Source organism: Ahaetulla prasina, chromosome 10 (assembly GCF_028640845.1).
Source record: "Ahaetulla prasina isolate Xishuangbanna chromosome 10, ASM2864084v1, whole genome shotgun sequence".
NCBI classification, from domain to species: domain Eukaryota; kingdom Metazoa; phylum Chordata; class Lepidosauria; order Squamata; family Colubridae; genus Ahaetulla; species Ahaetulla prasina.
The window spans coordinates 26020638-26043980 of NC_080548.1; the positions used below are offsets into that span (position 1 = coordinate 26020638).

A 23343-nucleotide genomic window follows, 5' to 3' on the forward strand; every position below is an offset into this window, starting at 1 on the left:
TTTTGCAAAGGAAAAGGCCGGTCTATTGTCTCTTGCAATCAGGTTCTTCAGTGACTTCCTGCTCTTCCATTTAGAATGCATCGGAGAAGCAGAACGTCAAGACCTCCTGAGGTGAAACCACCCTACAAGCTCCTCATGGAAGGCACGGTGAGTCTTCAAAGGGTGAGCCAGGCAGGGGCAGAAAAGTGACCACAGAGCCTCAGACAGCAGGCCTGGAGAACCACTGTATTGCACGCTCGTTGCACACTCATTGAGCTTAGACTAAACAGTGAGATGCATTCCTCCCAGAGGTTGTTTTTTAAAAAAAAAATAACTGGAGGGTGGCCTGAAACTGGTATTGTTGCTAATGCTGTGGATACAGGGATGGGCTGCTGGGGGTTTGGGAGAACCTCTAGCTAAGATTCTGTGCAGTTCAGAGAACCCCCAAATTCCACTCCTGGCTGGCCCCTCTCACCCCTCCCCTCCCAAGAGTCCCCACGCGGCCCGTTTTGGATGCAGGTAAGTGCAGGGTACGTGTGGAGGTTCAGGGAGGGTGAAAAACAGGAACAGGCCTGCTTCCAGCCTCCAGAGGGCCTCCGGAGCCAGGGGAGGCTGTTTTTGACCCTCCCGGAGGCTCAAAGAAAGCCCCCGGAGCCCAGGGTGGGCAAAAACACCCCCCCTGTCCCCACCGTGATGCAGGAGGCCGATTAGGCAACACCCACCATGGCCACGCCCACCCAGCCATCGGGCAGAGCACCCCTTGCTAAAAAAATTTTGAAGCCCAGCCCTGTGTGAATAGATTACTATTCATGATTATCCTCTCTGATCTGACAGATTTTACAAGGGCTGCAGAACCCTGCAGAACCTTTGCGAAATCGTGTATTTCCCTTGAGCGTTATTCTCCTCTCCTTCCCTCTTTCCCAGACGATTATTTTCCCCCGAAGAATCTCCTTTCTTCATAGACTGTCATTTCTTCTCTCCCTTAAAGCCAAATAATTCTGTTTCTGGGCATTCAAGAATAGAATAGAATAGAATAGAATAGAATAGAATAGAATAGAATAGAATAGAATAGAATAGAATAGAATAGAATAGAATTTTTATTGGTCAAGTGTGATTGGACACATAAGGAATTTGTCTTGGTGCATATGCTCTCCCGTGTACATAAAAGAAAAGATACCTTCATCAAGGTACAACACTTACAACACTTAATGATGGTCATAGGGTACAAATTAAACACTTAATGATACAACACTTAATGATAATCATAGGGTACAAATAAGCAATCAGGAACAATCAATATCAATATAAACCATAAGGATTACCAGCAACAAAGTTACAGTCATACAGTCATAAGTGGGAGGAGAAGGGTGATGGGAATGATGAGAAGATTAATAGTAGTGCAGATTTAGTAAATAGTTTGACAGTGCTGAAGGAATTATTTGTTTAGCAGAGTGATGGCATTTGGGAAAAAACTGTTCTTGTGTCTAGTTGTTCTGGTGTGCAGCGCTCTATAGCGTTGTTTTGAGGGTAGGAGTTGAAACAGTTTATGTCCAGGATGTGAGGGATCTGTAAATATTTTCACGTCCCTCTTCTTGATTCGTGCAGTATACAGGTTCTCAATGGAAGGCAGGTTGGTAGCAATTATTTTTGAATGGAGTTTCTGGTGGCCATTTCTTTACCTGAAAGAAAGATCTGAACAAGTTAAAATAAATGGGCATGCCTGCCCCAATTCATTGTTTGGAACCGTGTGTGTGTGTGTGTGTGGTTGGATTGGAGGGAGGGAAGTGACATGCAGAAGATCTTAGGTTTTCCTAGAAGTTAGTGAAGGAAACCGATCCGATTACAAAGCAGGACCACATGGCTCTGTTGGCTCCAAACGGGAACCAACAAGATTCCTTGGGAGGGGGAGATTCAAGGTTTTCAAGGATCAGGTGGATGCTTTGCATATTCTCAAGACTTAAAGCACCCCTTTTTACCCCTTAAGATAGATAGAAGATAGAATTCTTTGTTGGCCAAGTGTGATTGGACCCAGAAGGAATTTGTCTTTGGTGCATAGGCTCTCAGTGTACATAAAAGAAAAGATACCTTCATCAAGAATCGTAAGGTACAACACTTGATGATATTCATAGGGTACAAATAAGCAATCAGGAAACAATCAATATCAATATAAATCATAAGGGTACAAGCAACAAAGTTACAGTCATACAGTTGTAAGTGGGAGGAGATGGGTGATGGGAACGATGAGAAGATTAATAGTAATGCAGATTTAGTAAATAGTTTGACAGTATTGAGGGAATTATTTGTTTAGCAGAGTGATGGCATTCGGGAAAAAACTTTTCTTGTGTCTAGTTGTTCTGGCGTGCAGTGCTCTGTAGCGTCGTTTTGAGGGCAGGAGTTGAAAGAGTTTATATCCAGGATGCAAGGGATCTGTAAATATTTTCACAGCCCTCCTTTTGACTCGTGCAGTACACAGGTCCTCAATGGAAGGCAGGTTGGTATCCATTGTCTTTTCTGCAGTTCTAATGATCTTCTGAAGTCTGTGTCTGTCTTGTTAAGACATCTCGCCAAGCCCAGAGAAAGCAAAGCAATCTTAAAAACCACTTTTCAAACCACTCCTCTGAGGCAATCTTGAGTGTTGAAACTTTGCAGCCGTTAAGTTACATCTTGTGGCATCCCTACTCTCAGAAAAAAAACGGATAACCTGAGGGTTATAGCGGAGAACGACTTCACCAGTAAGTGGGTGCCTTCAACTCCTTAATCGCCTTTCATCCCAAAAATGAAGGGATTTTTTTTTTAAAAAAAAAGTGGAGGGCATGGCTAACATTTTAGAGCAGGGGTCTCCAACTTTGGTCCCTTTAAGACTTGTGGATTTCAACTCCCAGAGTTCCTCAGCCAGCTTTGCTGGCTGAGGGGCTCTGGGAGTTGAAGTCCACAAGTCTTAAAGGGACCAAGGTTGGAGACCCCTGTTTTAGAGCACCTCCACTCTTGCGGGATTAGGAAAATGCTGCTATAAGAAATAGTCTGCTTTTATGAGGAATGGTTGCAGGAACTGGGTATGTCTAGTTTAATGAAAAAGAAGGACTAGGGGAGACATGCTAGCAGTGTTTCAATATCTCAGGGGCTGCCACAAAGAAGAAGGAGTCGAACAAGAAGCAATGGGGGGAAACTAATCAAGGAGAGAAGCAATCTAGAACTAAGGAGACAGAATAATTAGTCAGTGGAACAACTTGCCTCCAGAAGTTGTGAATGCTCCAACAGTGGAAGTTTTTAAGAAGATGTTGGATAACCATTTGTCTGAAGCGGTGCAGGGTTTCCTGCCTAAGCAGGGGGTTGGCCTAGAAGACCTCCAAGGTCTCTTCCAACTCTTGTTATTCTATTCTAATAATAGTCCCGTTATGTGAAAAGCAGCACCTGATTGTAGTTAGATCCGGTATCTTGCGCGGAACATTTCAAGCTTGGAGGATTTCCCATCACAGCTATGTGGTGAAATCGTGACGGTTCTACAAGTCAAGCGACTGCATTGCTTCATTCCTGAGGCCTCTTTGATGTTCTAGAAGAGCCTGGAAGAAGTTCTGATCCACGCACCATAGGCATGCAACCAGAAGCCCCTTCTCACACTCCTGAATGTTGTATGACTGGGCCGAGCTCGAGGCCTCCATGGGGCGAGGTTTTGAAAGCTTTGATCTGCCTTTGTAACCAGTTTGTTGACTGGGACAGCCCATCCAAAAAACCACTTTCTATCCCTACCAGTGTTTCTCAACTTCAATAAACTTCAAAAGTGTAGATTTCAATGCCTAGAACGTCCAAGAAACACTTGTGGTGACATGTGGGAAGAACATTGGGAGACGGATGAAGACCTACAATATTAGAAAACGGTGGGACAAATGCAGGGGTGGGCTTCAAAAATTTTAGCAAGGGGTTGTCTGCCCGGTTGCTGGGTGGGCGTGGCCATGGTGGGCGTGGCCTAGTCAGCCTCCTGCACTATGGTGGGTGGGAGTTTTTGCCCTCCCTGGGTTCTGGAGGCTTTTCTCAAGCCTCCGGGAGGGCAAAAATGGCCTCCCCAGACTCCAGAGGTTCTCTGGAGGGCAGAAATGGGCCCATTTCTGGACTTCCTGAACTTTCGGTAGGCCTGTTTTTTGCTCTCCCCGAGCCTCTGCCTCTGCCTTCGCCCTGCACTTGCCTGCATCCAAAACGGGCTGCGTGGAGACTCCTGGGAGGGGTGGGTTATGGTCTCAAAATTTCTGGTAGTGGTTCTCCAGAACCTGTCAGAACCTGCTGGATTTCCCCCCTGGTCATACATTGAAGAGGGATGCAGCGGCTCAGTGGCTAAGACACTGAGCTTATCAATTGAAAGTTGGCAGTTCAGCATTTCGAATCCCTAGTGCCGCGTAGCGGGGTGAGCTCCCGTTACTTGTCCCAGCTTCTGCCAACCTAGCAGTTCGAAAGCACGTAAAAAATACAAGTAGAAAAAATAGGGACCACCTTTGGTGGGAAGGGAACAGCGTTCCGTGCGCCTTTGGCCTTGAGTCATGCCAGACACGTGACCATGGAGATGACTTCGGACAGCGCTGGCTCTTCGGCTTAGAAATTGAGATGAGCACCGCCCCTTAGAATCGGAAATGACTAGCACGCATTTAGTAACAGAGTTGGAAATTGGCTGCAGGAAAAACTTTGGGGGTTGTTTCTGACTTCAGGGCTGTATGTGCCTCCCATCTCTCCTGTTCCCCCCACCCATCAAAAAAAAAAGATTTAGAAAAATAGGGAACCAACATTGAATCTTAATTTTTTACTCTTTTTAGGCAACCATGAATGTCTCTTATTGCCTCCATAATGTTACCACAGTGGAAGAAGTCATGCGTCATATCGCTATCGTCACCAATGTGATCATCTTGGTTTTGGGTGTTTCCGGCAATGGGCTGGTCATGTGGATCATAGTTACCCGAAAGAAACACAAAACCTTCACCTCCATCTGCTATTTCAACCTGGCTGTGGCCGACTTCCTCTTCTCTGTGGGTCGCGTCCCTGCCCTTGTGCAAGAGATCATGTACCAGCAATGGCCCTTCGGCCTCATGCTTTGCAAGGTCCATAGCTTCATCCGCTACCTCACCACCTTTACTAGCGTCTTCATCCTCACTGTTATCAGCCTTTATCGTTGTCTGATGGTAGTAAGGCCTGTGTGGGCCCGAAACCACCAAAGTCCTCGTTTTCAAACCCTGATGTGCATTGGAGCATGGACCCTGGCTTTCTTCTTCAGCATCCCTTACCTGGTGGTCCGCACTATCGAAGTCAGAAATGGTGCCTCCTGTTGCATCTATCACAAGGCTCTCAAAACCTCGACCGAACTGCCCCTGAGAATGAGCAGGTTCTTCGGCGGGTTCCTCCTGCCTTTTGTCATCATCTCCACGGCGTACTCCGTTCTGCTTTGCAAGCTTCGCGAACGGCGTTGGAAGGGTTGTCACCGCACCATCAGCCTGGTGGCTACCATTGTCACCCTTTTCTTCATCTGCTGGCTACCTCACCACGTCTTCGTGTTGCTGAACACCATTTGGAGCAAAAATGCCCTTTGGGGGATTGCGCTCAAGGTCTCCAACGCATTGGCGTACTTGCACAGCTGCATCAACCCAGTGCTGTACGGCTTTGTGGGCTACATCCGGAGCAGAGGCCTCCGCCGCCGAGCTTCCTTCTTGGGACTTTTCCGCAAGGCCCTCATCGAAGAGGACACGTCGTTTGCGACAGAAGCATCGGAGAATCTTAATCAGCAGACTTAAGGATGCAAGGACAGTTGGATGTTTTCTGTTGCATCCTCCAAGAATGGGATGATGGTGGTGATGTTGCTATGCGTTCAATGGAGTTCAATTCCCGTAGAGTAGGTCTCTCCTCATCTTCTAGTCCAGGGGTCTGCAAACTTGGCTCTTTTTAAGATTTGTGGACTTCAACTCCCAGAGTTCCTCAGCCAACTTTTTCTACTTGCATTTTTTTGCTGGCTGAGGAACTCTGGGAGTTGAAGTCTACAGGTCGTAAAAGAGCCAAGTTTGCAGACCCTGTTCTAGTCTTGCACTACTTCTGTGAGTTTTTCTATTTTCTGTTAGTTTTGATAGTGTCCAGCACCTTGTTCTTTCATGGCCTGGTTTCCCTTTACCGCTAACTTTTCCAAACAAAATTGCCTTATAACAGAATGACAGAGTTGGAAGGGACCTTGTAGGTCATCTAGTCCAACCCCCCACCCAAGCAGGAGACCCTGCACCATTTCTGACAGATGGAAGTCCAATCTCTTCTTAAAGCTTCGGTGGTGATGCTCCCACAACTTCTGAAGGCAACTTCTGTTCCATGGGTTGACTGTTCTCACTGTCGGAAAATTTGAATCTCTCCTTTTTCAGTTTCCATCCATTATTCCTTGTCTGGCCTTCAGATGCTTTGGAGAATAGCTTGACCCGCTCTTCGACTAGCCTTGTGGTGCAACCAAAACAATCTGGAACTGAACACACTCAAAACCGTAGAAATGGTGGTAGACTTTAGGAAAAACCCTTCCATACTTCCACCTCTCACAATACTTGACAACACAGTATCAACAGTAGAAACCTTCAAATTTCTGGGTTCTATCATATCGCAAGATCTCAAATGGACAGCTAACATCAAAAACATCATTAAAAAAGGACAACAAAGAATGTTCTTTCTGCGCCAACTCAGTAAGCTCAAACTGCCCAAGGAGCTGCTGATCCAATTCTACAGAGGAATTATTGAGTCTGTCATTTGCACCTCTATAACTGTCTGGTTCGGTTCTGCAACCCAACAAGAAAACACAGACTTCAGAGGATAATTAGAACTGCAGAAAAATAATTGCTACCAACCTGCCTTCCATTGAGGACCTGTATACTGCACGAATCAAGAAGAGGGCCGTGAAAATATTTGCAGATCCCTCGCATCCTGGACATAAACTGTTTCAACTCCTACCCTCAAAACGACGCTATAGAGCACTGCACACCAGAACAACTAGACACAAGAACAGTTTTTTCCCGAAGGCCATCACTCTGCTAAACAAATAATTCCCTCAACACTGTCAGACTATTTACTGAATCTGCACTACTATTAATCGTTTCATAGTTCCCATCACCAATCTCTTTCCACTTATGACTGTATGACTATAACTTGTTGCTGGCAATCCTTATGATTTATATTGATATATTGATCATCAATTGTGTTGTAAATGTTGTACCTTGATGAACGTATCTTTTCTTTTATGTACACTGAGAGCATATGCACCAAGACAAATTCCTTGTGTGTCCAATCACACTTGGCCAATAAAAAATTCTATTCTATTCTATTCTTTGTAGCAGCCTCTCAAATAGCTATAGCACTTAGAGTTATATACCGCTTCACAGTGTTTTACAGCCCTCTCTAAGTGGTTTACAGAGTCAGCCAGACGGACGGCTGCACAGGCTCTTAAGTAGGTCTTATTTTGGGGGTAGGGTTTATATTAGGCACACAAAAACCCTCTCCTGGGGTCATGTGATCAGCTACAGGCAAGGTCAATGGGGACTCCAGATTCACTTTGTTAAGTTCGGGAAGTAACGAGGCTGGAGACCAGGGTAGTGACAACAGCTCTTTAATATAGGGTGAACCCAGCAACTGGCTGGGAGAAAACCCTCTCCTTTTATACAGTTCTACTGGAGGCTTCGTCCAATCAGCAACGTGCTGATTTCCCGCTCAAATATTTAAAGGCACAAACATGAATACATAACACTCCTCCCCTCCCAGAAAACACTTTGCCTCTATTTACATATTTATTTACATGTTATTTTTCGACGTAGTCACGCAAATAACCTGGGCGTCTCCTAGTTCTTTCTGACCTGCGCGGTTCAGTTCTGGTGAGGTTTTGAGCTGGTCGGAGGGGCTGTTTTCCTCCCAGCTCTTTCTCTGAGCCAACGGGCCCGGATTATTGGCCGACTCTTTTCTTGGCCATCCGCCTTGGATTATTTTGAAACTGTCCCTGCTGTTTCCTCGGAACCTGATGGCGCCGCTGGAACTCTGGGACCTCAGCTAAGTCTTGCGCCCCCGGTCATTGTCAGCTGTGGATTCAAATTGGTATTGGTCATGATCTGTTTCATTTGGTTCTGTTTGATCAGTTATTCGCTTCTTATCTGATCTATGTGGCGCCCACACTCGGTTGTCTGGTAGCTCTACCACGACGATTTTGGGCCGGTTATCTTTATTATTTGTCCTGCGAACCAACTAGGGCCGCCCCCATAGTTTCGGCCCACACCCGTCGCCTATGCTCATTTCCCTTGTCTTTTCTAGTTCCCCTTGTAACCCTCTGGTGTGTAATGGGATTCAAACGTCAAGTGGGCATCGGAGTTTCCGTCCCATTAGTAATTCGGCTGGGCTTTTCCCGTGGCCGTGCTTGGGGTTCTGTGCTGGACGGCTAGGAAAAAGTCTATCTTTGTTTGCCAGTCACCTGGCTTGAGCCTGACACGCCTCCTTAGCGCCCGGACGGAACGCCTGCAAGGCCATTCGACGCAGGGTGGAAAGGCGCAGAGAGGGCATGTCGGATGCCTCCTCTGCCAGGTATTCTTCAAACTGGGCTGCCGTGAATTGGGCTCATTGTCGGACACCAGAGTGTCCGCAACCCGTGAGTTGCAATAGGTGGCGCAGGGCTGCGATTACTGCTTCGGCCGTAGTGGATTTCATGAGTATGATCTCCAACCATTTAGAGAATGCATCAACAACCACTAGGAACGTTTGGCCGTGGAAGGGCCAGCAAAATCAATGTGGATTCTTGACCAGGGCCCTTGGGGCTTTTCCCATTCTCTGACTGGGGCGTTGGGGTAGAGGTCTGACTCTTGGCAAGCCTGGCATTTCCTACCCTCTCAGCAATCTCTGCGCCCATGAGTGGCCACCACACATAGCTTCTAGCTAACCCTTCATCCTTACGATCCCTGGGTGACCTCGTGGAGGAGGTCCAATACCTTTCCCTTAATTTATCAGGAATTATTACACGATCACCCCATAACAGGCACCCCTTGAGCCGAGAGCTCATCTCTTTTTAACAAATTTTTGAACTGCTCGCCTCGCGCAGCGGGCCACCCTCTGTACCCAACCGAGTACAGTCCTTAACACAATGTCCCGCATGATGCCCGAGCCACTTCCTTAGATGTGACTGGGCCAGAGTCCAAAGAGTCAATAAGCAGGATGGGCGTCCCGGAGTGGGGTCTTCGGTCGCCCCTGGTAGTGGGCATCGGCTTAACGCGCCTGCATGCCCCACTTCTTTTCCTGGTCGATGCTGCAGCTTGTACGAATAAGCTGGGGAATATAGTCCATCGGGTCAAGCGTGGCGAAAGTGCCACAGGCGTTGGGCGGTCGCCAGCCAGTATCCTAGTAGCGGTCTGTGGTCAGTCACGATTTCAAAATTCGCCCAAAGACATATTCGTGGAATTTTTAACCCCTGACACAATGGCTAGTGCTTCTTTATCTAATTGGCTGTAGTTCCTCTCTGGGGAGGACATCGTTCTAGAGTAGAACGCTATAGGGCTTCTGTGCCGTTTGGAAGTCTATGGCTGAGTACAGCCCCACCCCATAAGGGAGGCATCGCAAACCAGCACTAGGGGTAATGAGTTGTGATATTGGATGAGCAGGCTATCACTTGAGAGCAGGTTCTTTACTGCTTCAAAAGCCCTATTTTCCGACTTTCCCAAGACCAAACAGTATTTTTCCTAAGAGCCTATGCAGCGGTTCCAACGGTTGCTTTGTTCTTTAAAAGACCGCGAAAATTCACCAATCCCAGGAATGCCTGCAGCTCTGCTTTGTTTTTGGGCGCTGGAGCCTTCCTAATTGCCTTAACCTTGCTCTCAGTAGGGTGAATTTTCTTGTCTATCCGTAGCCCAAGAAATCGACGGATTCGACCCCTATCTGGCATTTGTTTGTCTTGACTTTTAATCCGCTGTCCGGAAAATGCCCAAAACCTTTCTTAACCGCCTCCCCAATTCCTCCATGTTTTCCCTGAAATTAGGACATCATCAAGTAGGGAACTACCCTGGGAGCCCTGCAGTAGTCGTTCCATTAGGTTTTGGAACAGCCCTGGTGCCACACTAACCCCAAATTGCAATCGGGTGCACTTGAAGGCCCCTGTGCGTTACAATCGTTTGGGCTTGGCTGTGCGGGCGCTCTGGCAGTTGTTGGTAGGCTTGGGCCAAGTCTAACTTTGCAAAGACTTGCCCTTGCCCCAAAGAGTGCAATAAGTGTTGCACCACGGAACCGGGTAAGCGCTTTTCTGTAAGGCTTTGTTAAGCGCCGCCTTGTAGTCAGCGCAAATTCTAATTGACCCGTCCGGTTTTATTGGGTGATTCGGCGCCTCCCACTTTGCGTGATCGACTGGCACCAAAATCCCTGATTTATGAGCTTGTCCAGCTCCTTATCGATTTTTGGTTTTAGGGCAAAAGGGACTCCTCGCCTTAAGCCTAATGGGGCTACCTGGGGTCTAAGTTGAAGGAAATAGGGGTCCCTTGTACTTGCCCAGGCAGTCCTTGAAGACATCTTCGAACTCGTTAAAGAGAATGTCTTTCAGGTTACAGTCACTCTGTAGATGCCAGTCACCCCATGCCCAGGGCACGAAACCAGTCTAGTCCCAACAGACTGGGCAGAGTTCCTTCGACGATCGTGATGGGCAGGGTCTTCTTGTGTGGACCGTACATCGACTCGGACGGAGGTGGTCCTCGAACAGGGATGCGATTCCTGGTAGTCGTGGACTGTAGTCTTGTGCTTGCAGGTGGCGTCATGACGGACGGCAGTGACTTCGCCAAAGTGTCCCAGGACATGATGGTGATCGCTGATCCTGTGTCTACTTCAAGCCGCACCGACTCTCTATTTTTGGCTTGGTGAAGATCTTCTTCTCCACTGGCCGAGGCGCGCCTATGACCACAGTTGTTTGGTTGAATCGCGCCTTTTTGTTTGAGCCAATCGCTGGTCGCCTTGCCGATTCCGCGCCTGATTGGCCGATTTGAATTTTCGGGAAGGTTGGGCCGCCGACAAACTTGAGCTAGGTGCCCTTTCTTCCACCACATGTCGCCTTAAACTTGCAGCGTTGGCGCTGGTGTTGACCTCCGCAGCTTCCGCATTCGCTGTCCCCTTTGTCGCTTTCTCGGTTCGGCAGACCCTTCCTCATCTTCACCGCCGGATTCGGTCTGAACCTCCTCCTGGTGCACCGGGTTGCCTTTGCGCCGCCTTTGTGGACAGGCTTGCAGTGTCTCCGCCGCTTGCGGACATTTCATGTGCTCTGGCTTCGCCCAGAGCGCTGGCCAGCGAGGTTGCTTGCTAGCAGCCGCCGCCGCAAACGGATGTCTTTGACCTCGGATGAGTTGCTCGAGAGCACCTCGCTCAGGTCGCGTATCCGCAGTCCTTGACGCTTCTTAGGGCGCCATGTAGTCACCGGCGGTTCGCCTCCATCTGCCTTCGCCTCCGAATTCAAACCGCCGCACGATTTGGACGGCGCGCAGCGGTGGTTTTTAGTAAAGTCTGTAGAGTTGGCCATGACACCGACTGCAACGGCGTTGGTTTCTGCCAGGGCTTCCGCGATATCAATGACCTCCGACCACAGTGGCTTAAGAAATAAGCCCTTTTCGGTTATCTGAACTCCTTGCAGTTCGTTGGCTTTAGAAAGCTCAAACGGGTCATATACGTTCCCCATTTCTCCTTAGCCGGGTCAAACGGTGCGGGCGGAGTGTAACTGGCCATCTCCGCTTTTCTGCCCTGAGTTTGCTGGGTCTGGCCCATCGTGCTTCAGCTCGGTTCTGGTTCTCCTTAGCCTCGAGATCCCACCTTCCGCCAATGTTAAGTTCTGGAAGTAACGAGGCTGGAGACCAGGGTAGTGACAACAGCTCTTTAATATAGGGTGAACCCAGCAACAGGCTGGGGAAAACCTCCTTTTATACAGTTCTTGAGGTTTCACCAATCAGCAACGTGCTGATTTCCCGCTCAAATATTTAAAGGCACAAACATGAATACATAACACACTTAACTGTGACTAATTTAACAAATGCAACGATTCGCTTAACTGTGGCAAGAAAAATCGTAAAATGGGCCAAAACTGAGTTAATCACTGTTTTACTTACCAGCATAAATTTTGGGCTCAGTTATGGTCATAATTCGAGGACTACCTTTACCAGACAACAATCAGTCTGAATAGGTACGGTTATTTTTTATTTCATTCTTTAATTCAAGGGTATCTTATTAATCTTTGTAATCATGAAGTTGTGGTACACAACTTCTAGTACAAAGAGCCTAGCAAATTCCTTCATCTGTAGGTAGTCCTTGCTTACTGACTGCCTTGTTTAGCAACTATTCAAAATTTCAAATTCATGATGGTGTAAAACAGGAATCTCCAACCTTGGTCCCTTTAAGACTTGTGGACTTCAACTTCCAGAGTTCCTCAGCCAGCTTTGCTGGCTGAGGGACTCTGGGAGTTGAAGTCCACAAGTTTTAAAGGGACTAAGGTTGGAGAACCCTGGTGTAAAAAATATGCCAGCTGGGGAATTCTGGGAGTTGAAGTCCACAGCTCTTCAAGTTGCCAGGTTTGAAAAACATTGAGGTAGATGGACTGTTCTCAGGACTAGATTTATAGCGCCATCTTATGGCTGAAAACATAATAATAGACTGTTACACTTCTGTGGTTCTGTTTAAAAATATTACAGTAGTGGCCAAAATTGTGGGAACCTTTTGGGAAAAGTGTATTTTCTAAAACTAGCTAATGACACCACTTTTTTTTTTTTTTTGGAGTAGTAGCGCCATAAAGTTATATATCAATGGAAAGATCATTGAATCAAAAATGTAATGCAATAACTTTTATGAAAGGATTTGCTGTTAGAATAGCAGTTACAGTATAAAGAAGAAAAGTGAAACATGTAGAAAAAACGAGATATACAAAAATTACCACCATAGAAAAAAAGAGAAAATTATCACCGTGTCAGTTGATCCTTAGTTGAATAACCTTTAGCATGAATTATGGCCTTACAACATCTTCCCATGGAGTGAACCAAGTCTTTTAGTTCTGCAGTTGTTCTAATGTTAAACCAAGATTGAAGGATGGCTTCTATTAACTGGGCTTTATCGCTTCTGACTAACAATTTTCTTTAGTCGGCTCCATAGATTTCCAATTGGGGTAAAGTCTGGGCTATTCCGAGGCCATTCCAGCAGTGGAATATGATTATTTATTTTAATTTTGTCATAACAATATACACAAGCATCACACAAAAGATTATATAATATATAAACATATATATGAGGAGAAACAAGGAAGTATAGGCATATGTATATATATATATATAGGAAAAGAAACAATAGGACAGGAACGGTAGGCACGTTTGTGCTCTTATGCACGCCCCTTAAAGTCCTCTTAGGAATGGGGTGAGGTCAACAGTGGATAGATTTTGGTAAAAGCTTTTGGGAGTCTGAGAAGAGACCACAGAGTCAGGTAATGCATTCCAAGCACAGATAATTCTGTTACAGAAGTCATATTTTCTGCAATCTAAATTGGAGCGGTTGACATTAAGTTTAAATCTATTGGTATCTTGTATTATTGCAGTATTATTGTATTATTGCAGTTGAAACTGAAGTAGTCTTTAACAGGAAGTTCATTACAATAGATGATTCTATGAGCTAAACCCAGGTCCTGTCGAAGGTGACGGAGTTCCAAGTTTTCTAAACCCAGGATTTCCAGTCTGGTGGGATAAGGTATTTTGTTGGTTACGGAGGAGTGGAGTTATCTTGAAACTCCAAAAAAATAGTGGTGTTATTAGCCAGCAAACCTCAAAAATATACTTTGCCCACAAGGTTTCTACAATTTTAGCTATTAACTGTACTTGCTCTATGAAATCACCACAAGCAACTGGCTACTGCGCCAGGTTTGTGCTTGCCACTATATTTGAGCATCCTGATACATCGGTAAAGACCTTCCTTGCCACCGTTGTTAAGCGAATCACTGCACTTGCTAAGTCAGCAACACGGTTGTTAAGTGAATCTATTCACTTAAACCAGGGGTCTCCAACCTTGGTCCCTTTAAGACTTTTTTTTTAATTTGCATTTATTTCCTGCCCTTCTCCGAAGACTCAGGGCGGCTTACACTATGTTAGCAATAGTCTTCATCCTATTTGTATATTTATATACAAAGTCAACTTATTGCCCCCAACAATCTGGGTCCTCATTTTACCTACCTTATAAAGGATGGAAGGCTGAGGCAACCTTGGGCCTTGGGACTAGAACCTGCAGTAATTGCAGGCAGCTGCTGTTAATAACAGACTGCATTAGCAGTCTGAGCCACAGAGTCTGGGAGTTGAAGTCCACAAGTCTTAAAGGACCAAGGTTGGAGACCCCTGACTTAAACCAGCATTCCTGAGGTCATGTGATCAAAATTCAGAGACTTGGCAACTGGTTCATATTAGATTAGATTAGATTTAGATTTGTTAGATTTTTATACCGCCCTTCTCCTGAAGGACTCACAGCCAGAATAAAACAATAATTAAAAAACTTATTGAATATCAGGCCAAAATTAAAACCATTTAAAACCATAAAAACCCCATAAAATTTACATCAAAATATTAAAAGCTAGTAAAAATTTCTATGCCAGTCCTGCGCGAATAAATAGGTAAGTCTTCAACTCGCGGTGGAAGGTCCGAAGGTCAGGCAGTTGACAGAGTCCTGGGGGAAGTTCATATTTATGACGATTGCTGTGTCCTGGGGTCATGTGATCCCCTTTTGCGACCTTCCGACAAACAAAGTCCGTGGGGTAGCTAGATTCACTTAATGACCAGGTTACTCACTTATCAATGGCTGCGATTCACTTAACAATGGAGGCAAGAAAATGGGGCAAAATTCACTTAACAAATGTCTCACTTAAGAACAGAAACGTTGGGCTCAATTCGTGGTCCTAAATCAAGGACTACCTGTAATCTGTTTTCTCTCTAAAATGCCTACTAACCTGCATGCCTTTTCTTTGCCTAATATGATAGCAGTGTTCCAACATTTGAGGGGCTGCCACCAAGAAGAGGGGGTCAACTTCTTCTCCAAAGCACCAGAAGACAAAACAAGAAGCAACGGATGGAAGCTAATCAAGGAGAGAAGCTAGAACCTGGAACTAAGGAGAAATTTCCTGACAGTGAGAACAATAAATCAGCGGAACAACTCGCCTCCAGAAGTTGTGAATGCTCCAACACTGGAGTTTCTAAAAAGACATTGGACAACCATTTTTCTGAAATGGTAAAGGACCGTGATAGTGAACCTATGGCTGTATCAGTGGGCACATGAGCTCAGCTCCATTTTCGGGTCTTCTGGCCCCACCAGAAGTAGGGAAATGGGCTGTTTCCTGCCTCCGGAGGGACTCGGGGTGGTGGTGGGGAAGGCCCGTTTTTCTCTCTCACCTGGCTCCAGGGCCTCTCCAGGAGCCTGGGGGGGGGGCGAAAACGGCCTTCCCCACACCCCCGGAGGTCGTCCGGAGGCTGAAAACGGCCCGTTTGCCAACTTCCGGTCCCACCTATATTATAGGATCTCCTGCTTCATTAGGGGGTTGGACTAGCAGACCTCCAAAGTCCCTTCCAACTGTGCTATTCTGTTATTCTGATTGCATGCTGTCTGAGCTCAATGCTTTTTCTTTGGTAGCTGTAGTTCTTCCATCTATTAAAGATCCTGTGTTTGCAGAAATGGAAAAGATCTGTCAAATTGTCCTCTTTTGAACGTGTGAAAATCTACCCGATATTTCTAACATTAATAAAGGTAAAGGTAAAGGTTCCCTTTGCACATACATGCTAGTCGTTGCCGACTCTAGGGGGCGGTGCTCATCTCCGTTTCAAAGCCGAAGAGCCAGCGCTGTCCGAAGATGTCTCCATGGTCATGTGGCCGGCATGACTCAACGGCAAAGGCGCACGGAACGCTGTTACCTTCCCACCAAGGTGGTCCCTATTTTTTCTACTTGCATTTTTAGGTGCTTTCGAAACTGCTAGGTTGGCAGAAGCTGGGACAATTAACGGGAGCTCACCCCGTTACAGGGCAGCACTAGGGATTCGAACCGCTGAGCTGCTGACCTTTCAATCGACAAGCTCAACATCCTAGCCCCTGAGCCACCGTGTCCCCTATTTCTAACATTAGCCCTGCCTAATGAATGTTTAACCTAGGGTAGCCCTTGGATCTTATTTCAGCACAGGTCACAGGAAAACATCATTAGAGCTAAAAATTAGAATTGGGAGCCCTTTGAAACGTTATAAACAAATAAACATACCTGTCCAAAATCACATTTAAGAGTTATTCTCGACACTCCCCCAGTCGCACAATGTAGCCCAGCAAAAAGGATTCATGATGAGTCCCATAGTTAGGATTTTTTTCAAGAAGGTAAGGAGTTACTATATCAAATCTTGGAAAATAAAAACACCCAAATGCTAGCTGTTGTTTATTTTAGTCAGTCCATTAAAATAAGGTCTCTAAAAACTGTTGGAAGCTCTTGTGTCCAGAATGTACGGTTGAAGGGCTAACAATCCTTTTTATTTATTTATTTATTTATTTATTTATTTATTTATTTATTTATTTATTTATTTATTTATTTATTTATTTAATGCTTATATACTGCTTTACAGTGCTTTACAGCCCTCTCAAAGCGGTCTACAGAATCAGCCTATGGCCTCCAACAATTTGAGTCCTCATTTTACCTACCTCGGAAGGATGGAAGGCTGAGTCAGCCTTGAGCCTGGTGAGATTCGAACTGCCGAACTGCAGGCAGCCAGCAGGCAGCAGAAGTAGCCTGCAGTACTGCACTCTAACCACTGCGCCACCGCGGCTCATATTTATTGGAATTTGTCAAACAAAAATGAGAACAAGAATAAAAGAATAAAAATACAATGACAGGGACGATAGGCACGTTAGTGCACTTATGCCAGGCCCCCCTCTACTAGCGCCTATCACTAGTGGTACTACCCTTGCTTGCCTTTGTCGTTCTATTTTTTATTGTTGTTGTTGTTGGCCGCACTGGTGCAATGGTTAGAGTGCAGGCTACTTCTGGTGACTGCCGGCTAACTGCAATTTGGCAGTTCGAATCTCACCAGGTTCAAGGTTGACTCAGCCTTTCATCCATCCGAGGTGGGTAAAACGAGGACCCAGATTGTTGGGGGCAAGAGGCTGACTCTGTAAACTGCTTACAGAGGGCTGTAAAAGCACTGTGAAGCGGTATATAAGTCTAAGTGCTATTGCTACTGCTATTATTATTATTTTCACTATAGCCATTCTTGGAAAGGCTCTTGACACCTCAGAAAGGTTGCTCACCTCCTGCCTCTAGCTCTATCTTTTTGTACCTCCTTCTAGAGTACAAAAGTTGAAAGCCACCCTTCACAAGTTGCTTAAGTTGCTGGAAATTTTCCTTGCAGGGGATTCATGTACAAAAAGCGGACAATCTGGCTTTTGTGGCGAAGCGCGACACCACTCAGGCTCCAGGAAGTCTCTACAAAAACCACTTCCTGCCACGAGAAGATGCAGGTTTGAATTTCAGATGGCCAAGTCAGAAAATTAGCTCAAGAAAATGGTAACTTTTGGTGTCCTAGACCAGAGTTATCCAATCTTTGCAACTTTAAGACTTGTGGACTTCGACCCCCCAGAGTTTACTGCAGGGGTGAAATCCAGCAGGTTCTGACAGGTTCTGGAGAACAGGTAGCGAAAATTTTGAGCAGTTTGGAGACCTGGCAAATACCACTTCTGGCTGGCCCCAGAATGGGGAGGGAATGTGGATTTTGCAGTATCCTTCCCCTGCTACGCCCACCAAGCCACACCCACAGAAACGGTAATTAGAAAAATTGGATTTCGCCACTGGTTTGCTGGCTGAGGAATTCTGGGAGTTGAAGTCCACAGGTTTTAAAGTTGCCAAGGTTGGAGACCCCTGTCCTAAACCATTAACCCATAAAACATTTACAGATGGTCCTCAATTAATGACCACCACTGGGACAAAAATTTCTGTTGCTAAGCAAAAAAAACGGTTGTTAAGTGAGTCACGTACAATTTGACATCTTTTTTTTTTTCTTTTTCAAAGGCGGCGAAGGTCTTAAGTACGAGAATCCGTAAGGCGGGTTTTTTTCCGGTGCTGTAGTTCGAACGGCCACTAAATGAATGGTCGTAAGTTGAGAACTACCTGCATATTCCAGAATCTCCAAGTGGCATTCTGTTTTCAGATCTCCGCGGCATTTAACTGCAATCCCAAAAGGTGGCTTTTTCAAAAGGCAATTTGGCCTTTCTGGTTTTTCTTCGCTGAAGAAACTTCTTGGGTGAGAAGCCAAACGTCTTCAAAAGTGGCTGCCCAGTTGCTGGGTGGGTGTGGCCACGGGGGTGTGGCCTCCTCGGCTTCCTGCACCATGGCGGAGGGCATTTTCACCCTCCCCAGGCGCCGGAGGTCTTTCTCAAGCCTCCGGGAGGGTGAAAACAGCCTCCCCCGGCCACCAGAGGCTGGAAATGGGCCCGTTTCCGGACTTCTGGTACTTCTCATAGGCCCATTTTTCGCCCTCTCAAAGCCTCTGCACGTGCCCTGCACTTACCTGGCATCCAAAACGGGTGGCGTGGAGACTCATGGGAAGGGAGGGGCAGGGTGGGCAAAGTCAACCAGTCCTAGGAACAACCGGTTCAGTGAACCAGGTTAAAATTAACATCCGGTTTGCCCAAACTGGTCCGAAACAACTGAATCCCACCCCTGCTTCCATCCTTCCAAGGTCGGTAAAATGAGGATCAGTATTGTTGGAGGGCAATCGGCTGACTCTGATTAGAGAGGACTGTGAAAGCACTGTGAAGCGGTATATAAGTCTAAGTCAGCGGTTCTCAACCTTTGGGTCGGGACCCCGTTGGGGGTCGAATGACGATTTGCCAGGGGTCGCCTAAGACCATCAGAAATATGGGAAGTATACTTGCGAGTCGAAGAATCGCGCTCCAATGGTTGACTTCATAAGCCAGCTGCAGGCTCTTCAAATCGCTAGCCAAATTCAGCTTCAGGTGCGATGAATTAAAAAAGAGAGAAATCTTTGCTCTGATGTCTCCCTCTCAAGCCAGCTGCAATCACTCCCAATCGCTAGCCTAATCTGGCTTCAGGCACGATAAACTTAATAGGGGAGGAGTCTCCGCTTTAATGCCTCCGTCCTCAAGGCAATCACAAGCAGTTCAGATCGCTAGCCAATACGGCTTCAGGCGCAATAAATTCAAAACGAAAATAATTTTACGGTTGGGGTCGCCACATCATAGGGAATTGTATTAAAGGGGTCGCAGCACTATAAAGGTTGAGAACCACTGGTCTAAGTCCTATTGCTGTCCTCTAGCCAAATAGTTTTGGCTCTCTGGGGCTCTCTGTCCAGTTTATTTCAGTGGTTGCTTTAACGGTCTCATCTGGGAACCAAGAGCCTGAAGCCTGAAGGCCATCTTCAAGGTAGTCCTTCACTGAAAGGAAATAGGGGAAGGGTCATCAACCTCCAAACCCCTTGTTCTGAAGTGGAACTATTTCTCAACCCCAGGAAAATGGGATGCAAGCATTAGCAACCTAAGGACTCTACCACAAGACCTTCGTGTGCACTTGCACAAGTCTTCAGTTGAAGAATTAACCTCATTTCCATTGATTTCCGTGGGTCTAATTTTGAGAGCCAGCCCCTGGGTTTTTAATTCGTTTTTTGTTTTGTTTTTTTGTCTTCAGTCAGTGGCCAACACAAAGCAGATAACGATTTAATGGTAATAATTTGCTTTCAGAAAAAAAGAGAACACAAGCTGATAGATTTCTAGACCAAGCTCTATTTCTGTTTCTTCGCCTTATCTCACGCTTTTAATTTCTTCAGCTGACTGTCTCCATTCTGCATTTTGCATTATGCTGCTTATCCCCGAAGTGTAAAATGTTGCATGTATGAATGCAAAAATAGACATTTCCCCATGCTGATTAGATTGGAGCATAAAAATATACATTACTCCCCAATGATGGGAGTCGGGAACTTTTGGGAGATAGGATTTCTTTCCCCTACTTCAGACGATTATAAGAGAATGCAATCATTTCAGACCCCGGTGGAAAAAAAGCAGACAAAGAGGGTGATAGCTCCATTGTGCAAGTCACAGATTAAAAAAAAAATCTATTTATTTATTTATTAGAATTTGTCAAGCAAAAATGAGAACAAGAATAAGAGAATAAAAATACAATGACAGGGACGATAGGCACATTAGTGCGCTCATGCACGCCCCCTCTACTGACCACTTAAGCATGAAGTAAGGTATGATGGAAACTGATCCAGGAGAGATTCAACCTGGAAATAAGGAGAAATTTTCTGACAGTGAGAACAATCAACCCATGGAATAGAAGTTGCCTTCAGAAGTTGTGGGAGCTTCATCACTTGATACTTTTATTTATTTTTATTTATTTATTTTTGTCACAACATCATACAAAAGATTATATAGTATATAAACGTATATATGAGTAAATGCTAGAAGGTATATATATATATATATATAGGAAGAAGAAAAGAAAAGAAAAACAATAGGACAGGAACGGTAGGCACGTTTGTGCGCTTATGCACGCCCCTTATGGTCCTCTTAGGAATGGGGTGAGGTCAATAGTAGAAAGTTTTGGTAAAGGCTTTTAGGAGTATGGGAAGAGACCACAGAGTCAGGTAAAGTATTCCAAGCACTGATGATTCTGTTACAGAAGTCATATTTTCTGCAATCTAGATTAAAGCGGTTAACATTAAGTTTAAATCTATTGGTTGCCCTTGTATTATTGCAATTAAAGCTGAAGTAGTCTTTGACAGGAAGGACATTACAATAGATGATTCTGTGAGTTAAACTTAGGTCTTGTCGAAGGCGACGGAGTTCCAAGTTTTCTAAGCCTAGGATTTCAAGTCTGGTGGGATAAGGTATTTTGTTGTTTTTAGAGGAATGAAGAACTCTTCTTGTGAAATATTTCTGGACACACTCAATTGTATTGATGTCAGAGATGTGGTGAGGGTTCCAAACAGGCGAGCTGTATTCTAGAATTGGTCTAGCAAATGTTTTATATGCTCTGGTTAGTAGTGTGGTGTTTTTGGAAAAGAAGCTACGCAAAATTAGGTTTACAACTCTTAGAGCTTTTTTTGCTATGTAGTTGTAGTGGGCTTTAGATTGCCATCCGTTAGAAATGGTGTAGGGTCTCCTGCTTGGGCAGGGGATTGGACTAGATGACCTATAAGGTCCCTTCCAACTCTGTTAATCTGTTCTGTCCACGGAAGTCAATTTGTGACTGAAACTGTGAAAATCTGTAGCTGAAACAACTGAATCGGGTAGAGCATTCCAGACGTTGACAACTCTATTAGAGAAATCATATGTTTTACAACAGTGGTGAATTCCAATTTTTTTTTACTACCGGTTGTGTGGGTGTCGCTTGGTGGCCGTGGCAGGGGAAGGATACTGCAAAATCTCCATTCCCACCTCCCACTCCAGGGGAAGGCTATTGGAATATCTCCATTCCCACCCCACTCTGGGGCCAGCCAGAGGTGGCATTTTCCAGTTCCCTGAAGTACTCAAAATTTCCGCTACCGGTTCTCCGAACTGCTCAAAATTTCCACTACAGGTTCTCCAGAACCTGTCAGAACCTGCTGGATTTCACCCCTGTTTTACAGTCAAGTTTAGAACGATTTACACTGAGTTTGAAGGGGTTGTTAGCGTGCGCATATGATTGAGTATAAAGAAAATCGCCGCTTCTGAAAAACTACTTCGCTGCAGACAAACAACCCAGGAGACACCTCTATCATCAAGCAGACATCAAAGGAGCGATGTCCAGACACTGGACCGTCAGTGGCCTTTGGAAAGAGACACGAAGAGCGGGAGTTTGTTAATCTGTCCAATTAGGAATTTGTCAAGCAAAATGAGAACAAGAATAAGAGAATAAAATACAATGACAGGGACGATAGGCACATTAGTGCGCTCATGCACGCCCCCTCTACTGACCACTTAAGCATGAAGTAAGGTATGATGGAAACTGATCCAGGAGAGATTCAACCTGGAAATAAGGAGAAATTTTCTGACAGTGAGAACAATCAACCCATGGAATAGAAGTTGCCTTCAGAAGTTGTGGGAGCTTCATCACTTGATACTTTTATTTATTTATTTTGTCACAACATCATACAAAAAGATTATATAGTATATAAACATATATATGAGTAAATGTTAGGAGGTATAAGCATATATATATATAGGAAGAAGAAAAGAAAAACAATAGGACAGGAACGGTAGGCACGTTTGTGCGCTTATGCACGCCCCTTATGGTCCTCTTAGGAATGGGGTGAGGTCAATAGTAGAAAGTTTTTGGTTAAAGCTTTTAGGATTATGGGAAGAGACCACAGAGTCAGGTAAAGTATTCCAAGCACTGATGATTCTGTTACAGAAGTCATATTTTCTGCAATCTAGATTAAAGCGGTTAACATTAAGTTTAAATCTATTGGTTGCTCTTGTATTATTGCAATTAAAGCTGAAGTAGTCTTTGACAGGAAGGACATTACAATAGATGATTCTGTTACAGAAGTCATATTTTCTGCAATCTAGATTAAAGCGGTTAACATTAAGTTTAAATCTATTGGTTGCTCTTGTATTATTGCAATTAAAGCTGAAGTAGTCTTTGACAGGAAGGACATTACAATAGATGATTCTGTTACAGAAGTCATATTTTCTGCAATCTAGATTAAAGCGGTTAACATTAAGTTTAAATCTATTGGTTGCTCTTGTATTATTGCAATTAAAGCTGAAGTAGTCTTTGACAGGAAGGACATTACAATAGATGATTCTGTTACAGAAGTCATATTTTCTGCAATCTAGATTAAAGCGGTTAACATTAAGTTTAAATCTATTGGTTGCTCTTGTATTATTGCAATTAAAGCTGAAGTAGTCTTTGACAGGAAGGACATTACAATAGATGATTCTGTTACAGAAGTCATATTTTCTGCAATCTAGATTAAAGCGGTTAACATTAAGTTTAAATCTATTGGTTGCTCTTGTATTATTGCAATTAAAGCTGAAGTAGTCTTTGACAGGAAGGACATTACAATAGATGATTCTGTTACAGAAGTCATATTTTCTGCAATCTAGATTAAAGCGGTTAACATTAAGTTTAAATCTATTGGTTGCTCTTGTATTATGTGCAAAGGAAGGGGGCTGGGGGCCATGTCCTCCCTGGCTGGGTGCCCCCCACCCACCCACCCACCCCCGGATCAGAGGGCATGGCATGAAGGTGCCCCTTACAGGTAACCTTTGGCTCATGACCATAATCAAGTCGGGGTGGTGGTGGTTATGGCTGTCAATCATGTCATAATTAAACCATCACATGACCGCACCTGGTTTTATGACCTTTTGCAATGGCTGTTAAGT

General features: G+C 45.0%; 1 protein-coding gene across 3 annotated transcripts; it reads left to right on the top strand.

The window, feature by feature from the left end:
* The first annotated feature begins 11 nt into the window (after positions 1-11).
* LOC131204478 (C3a anaphylatoxin chemotactic receptor-like) lies at positions 12-15552 on the top strand. 3 transcript variants are annotated; one of them, XR_009156606.1, is made up of 2 exons: positions 12-147; positions 14973-15552. XR_009156606.1 is itself a non-coding variant. In XM_058195834.1 (2 exons), the coding sequence occupies exons 1-2, from the start codon at positions 136-138 to the stop codon at positions 5745-5747; spliced, it is 981 nt and encodes a 326-aa protein (XP_058051817.1). In that variant the 5' UTR covers positions 90-135; the 3' UTR covers positions 5748-6650. The 3 variants fall into 3 exon arrangements, 2 of the variants coding, with proteins under 2 accessions (XP_058051817.1, XP_058051818.1); XM_058195834.1 differs by lacking the exon at positions 14973-15552 and adding an exon at positions 4779-6650 and having other exon boundaries at positions 90-147; XM_058195835.1 differs by lacking the exons at positions 12-147; positions 14973-15552 and adding exons at positions 2700-2711; positions 4779-6650.
* The last annotated feature ends 7791 nt before the right edge of the window (positions 15553-23343 follow it).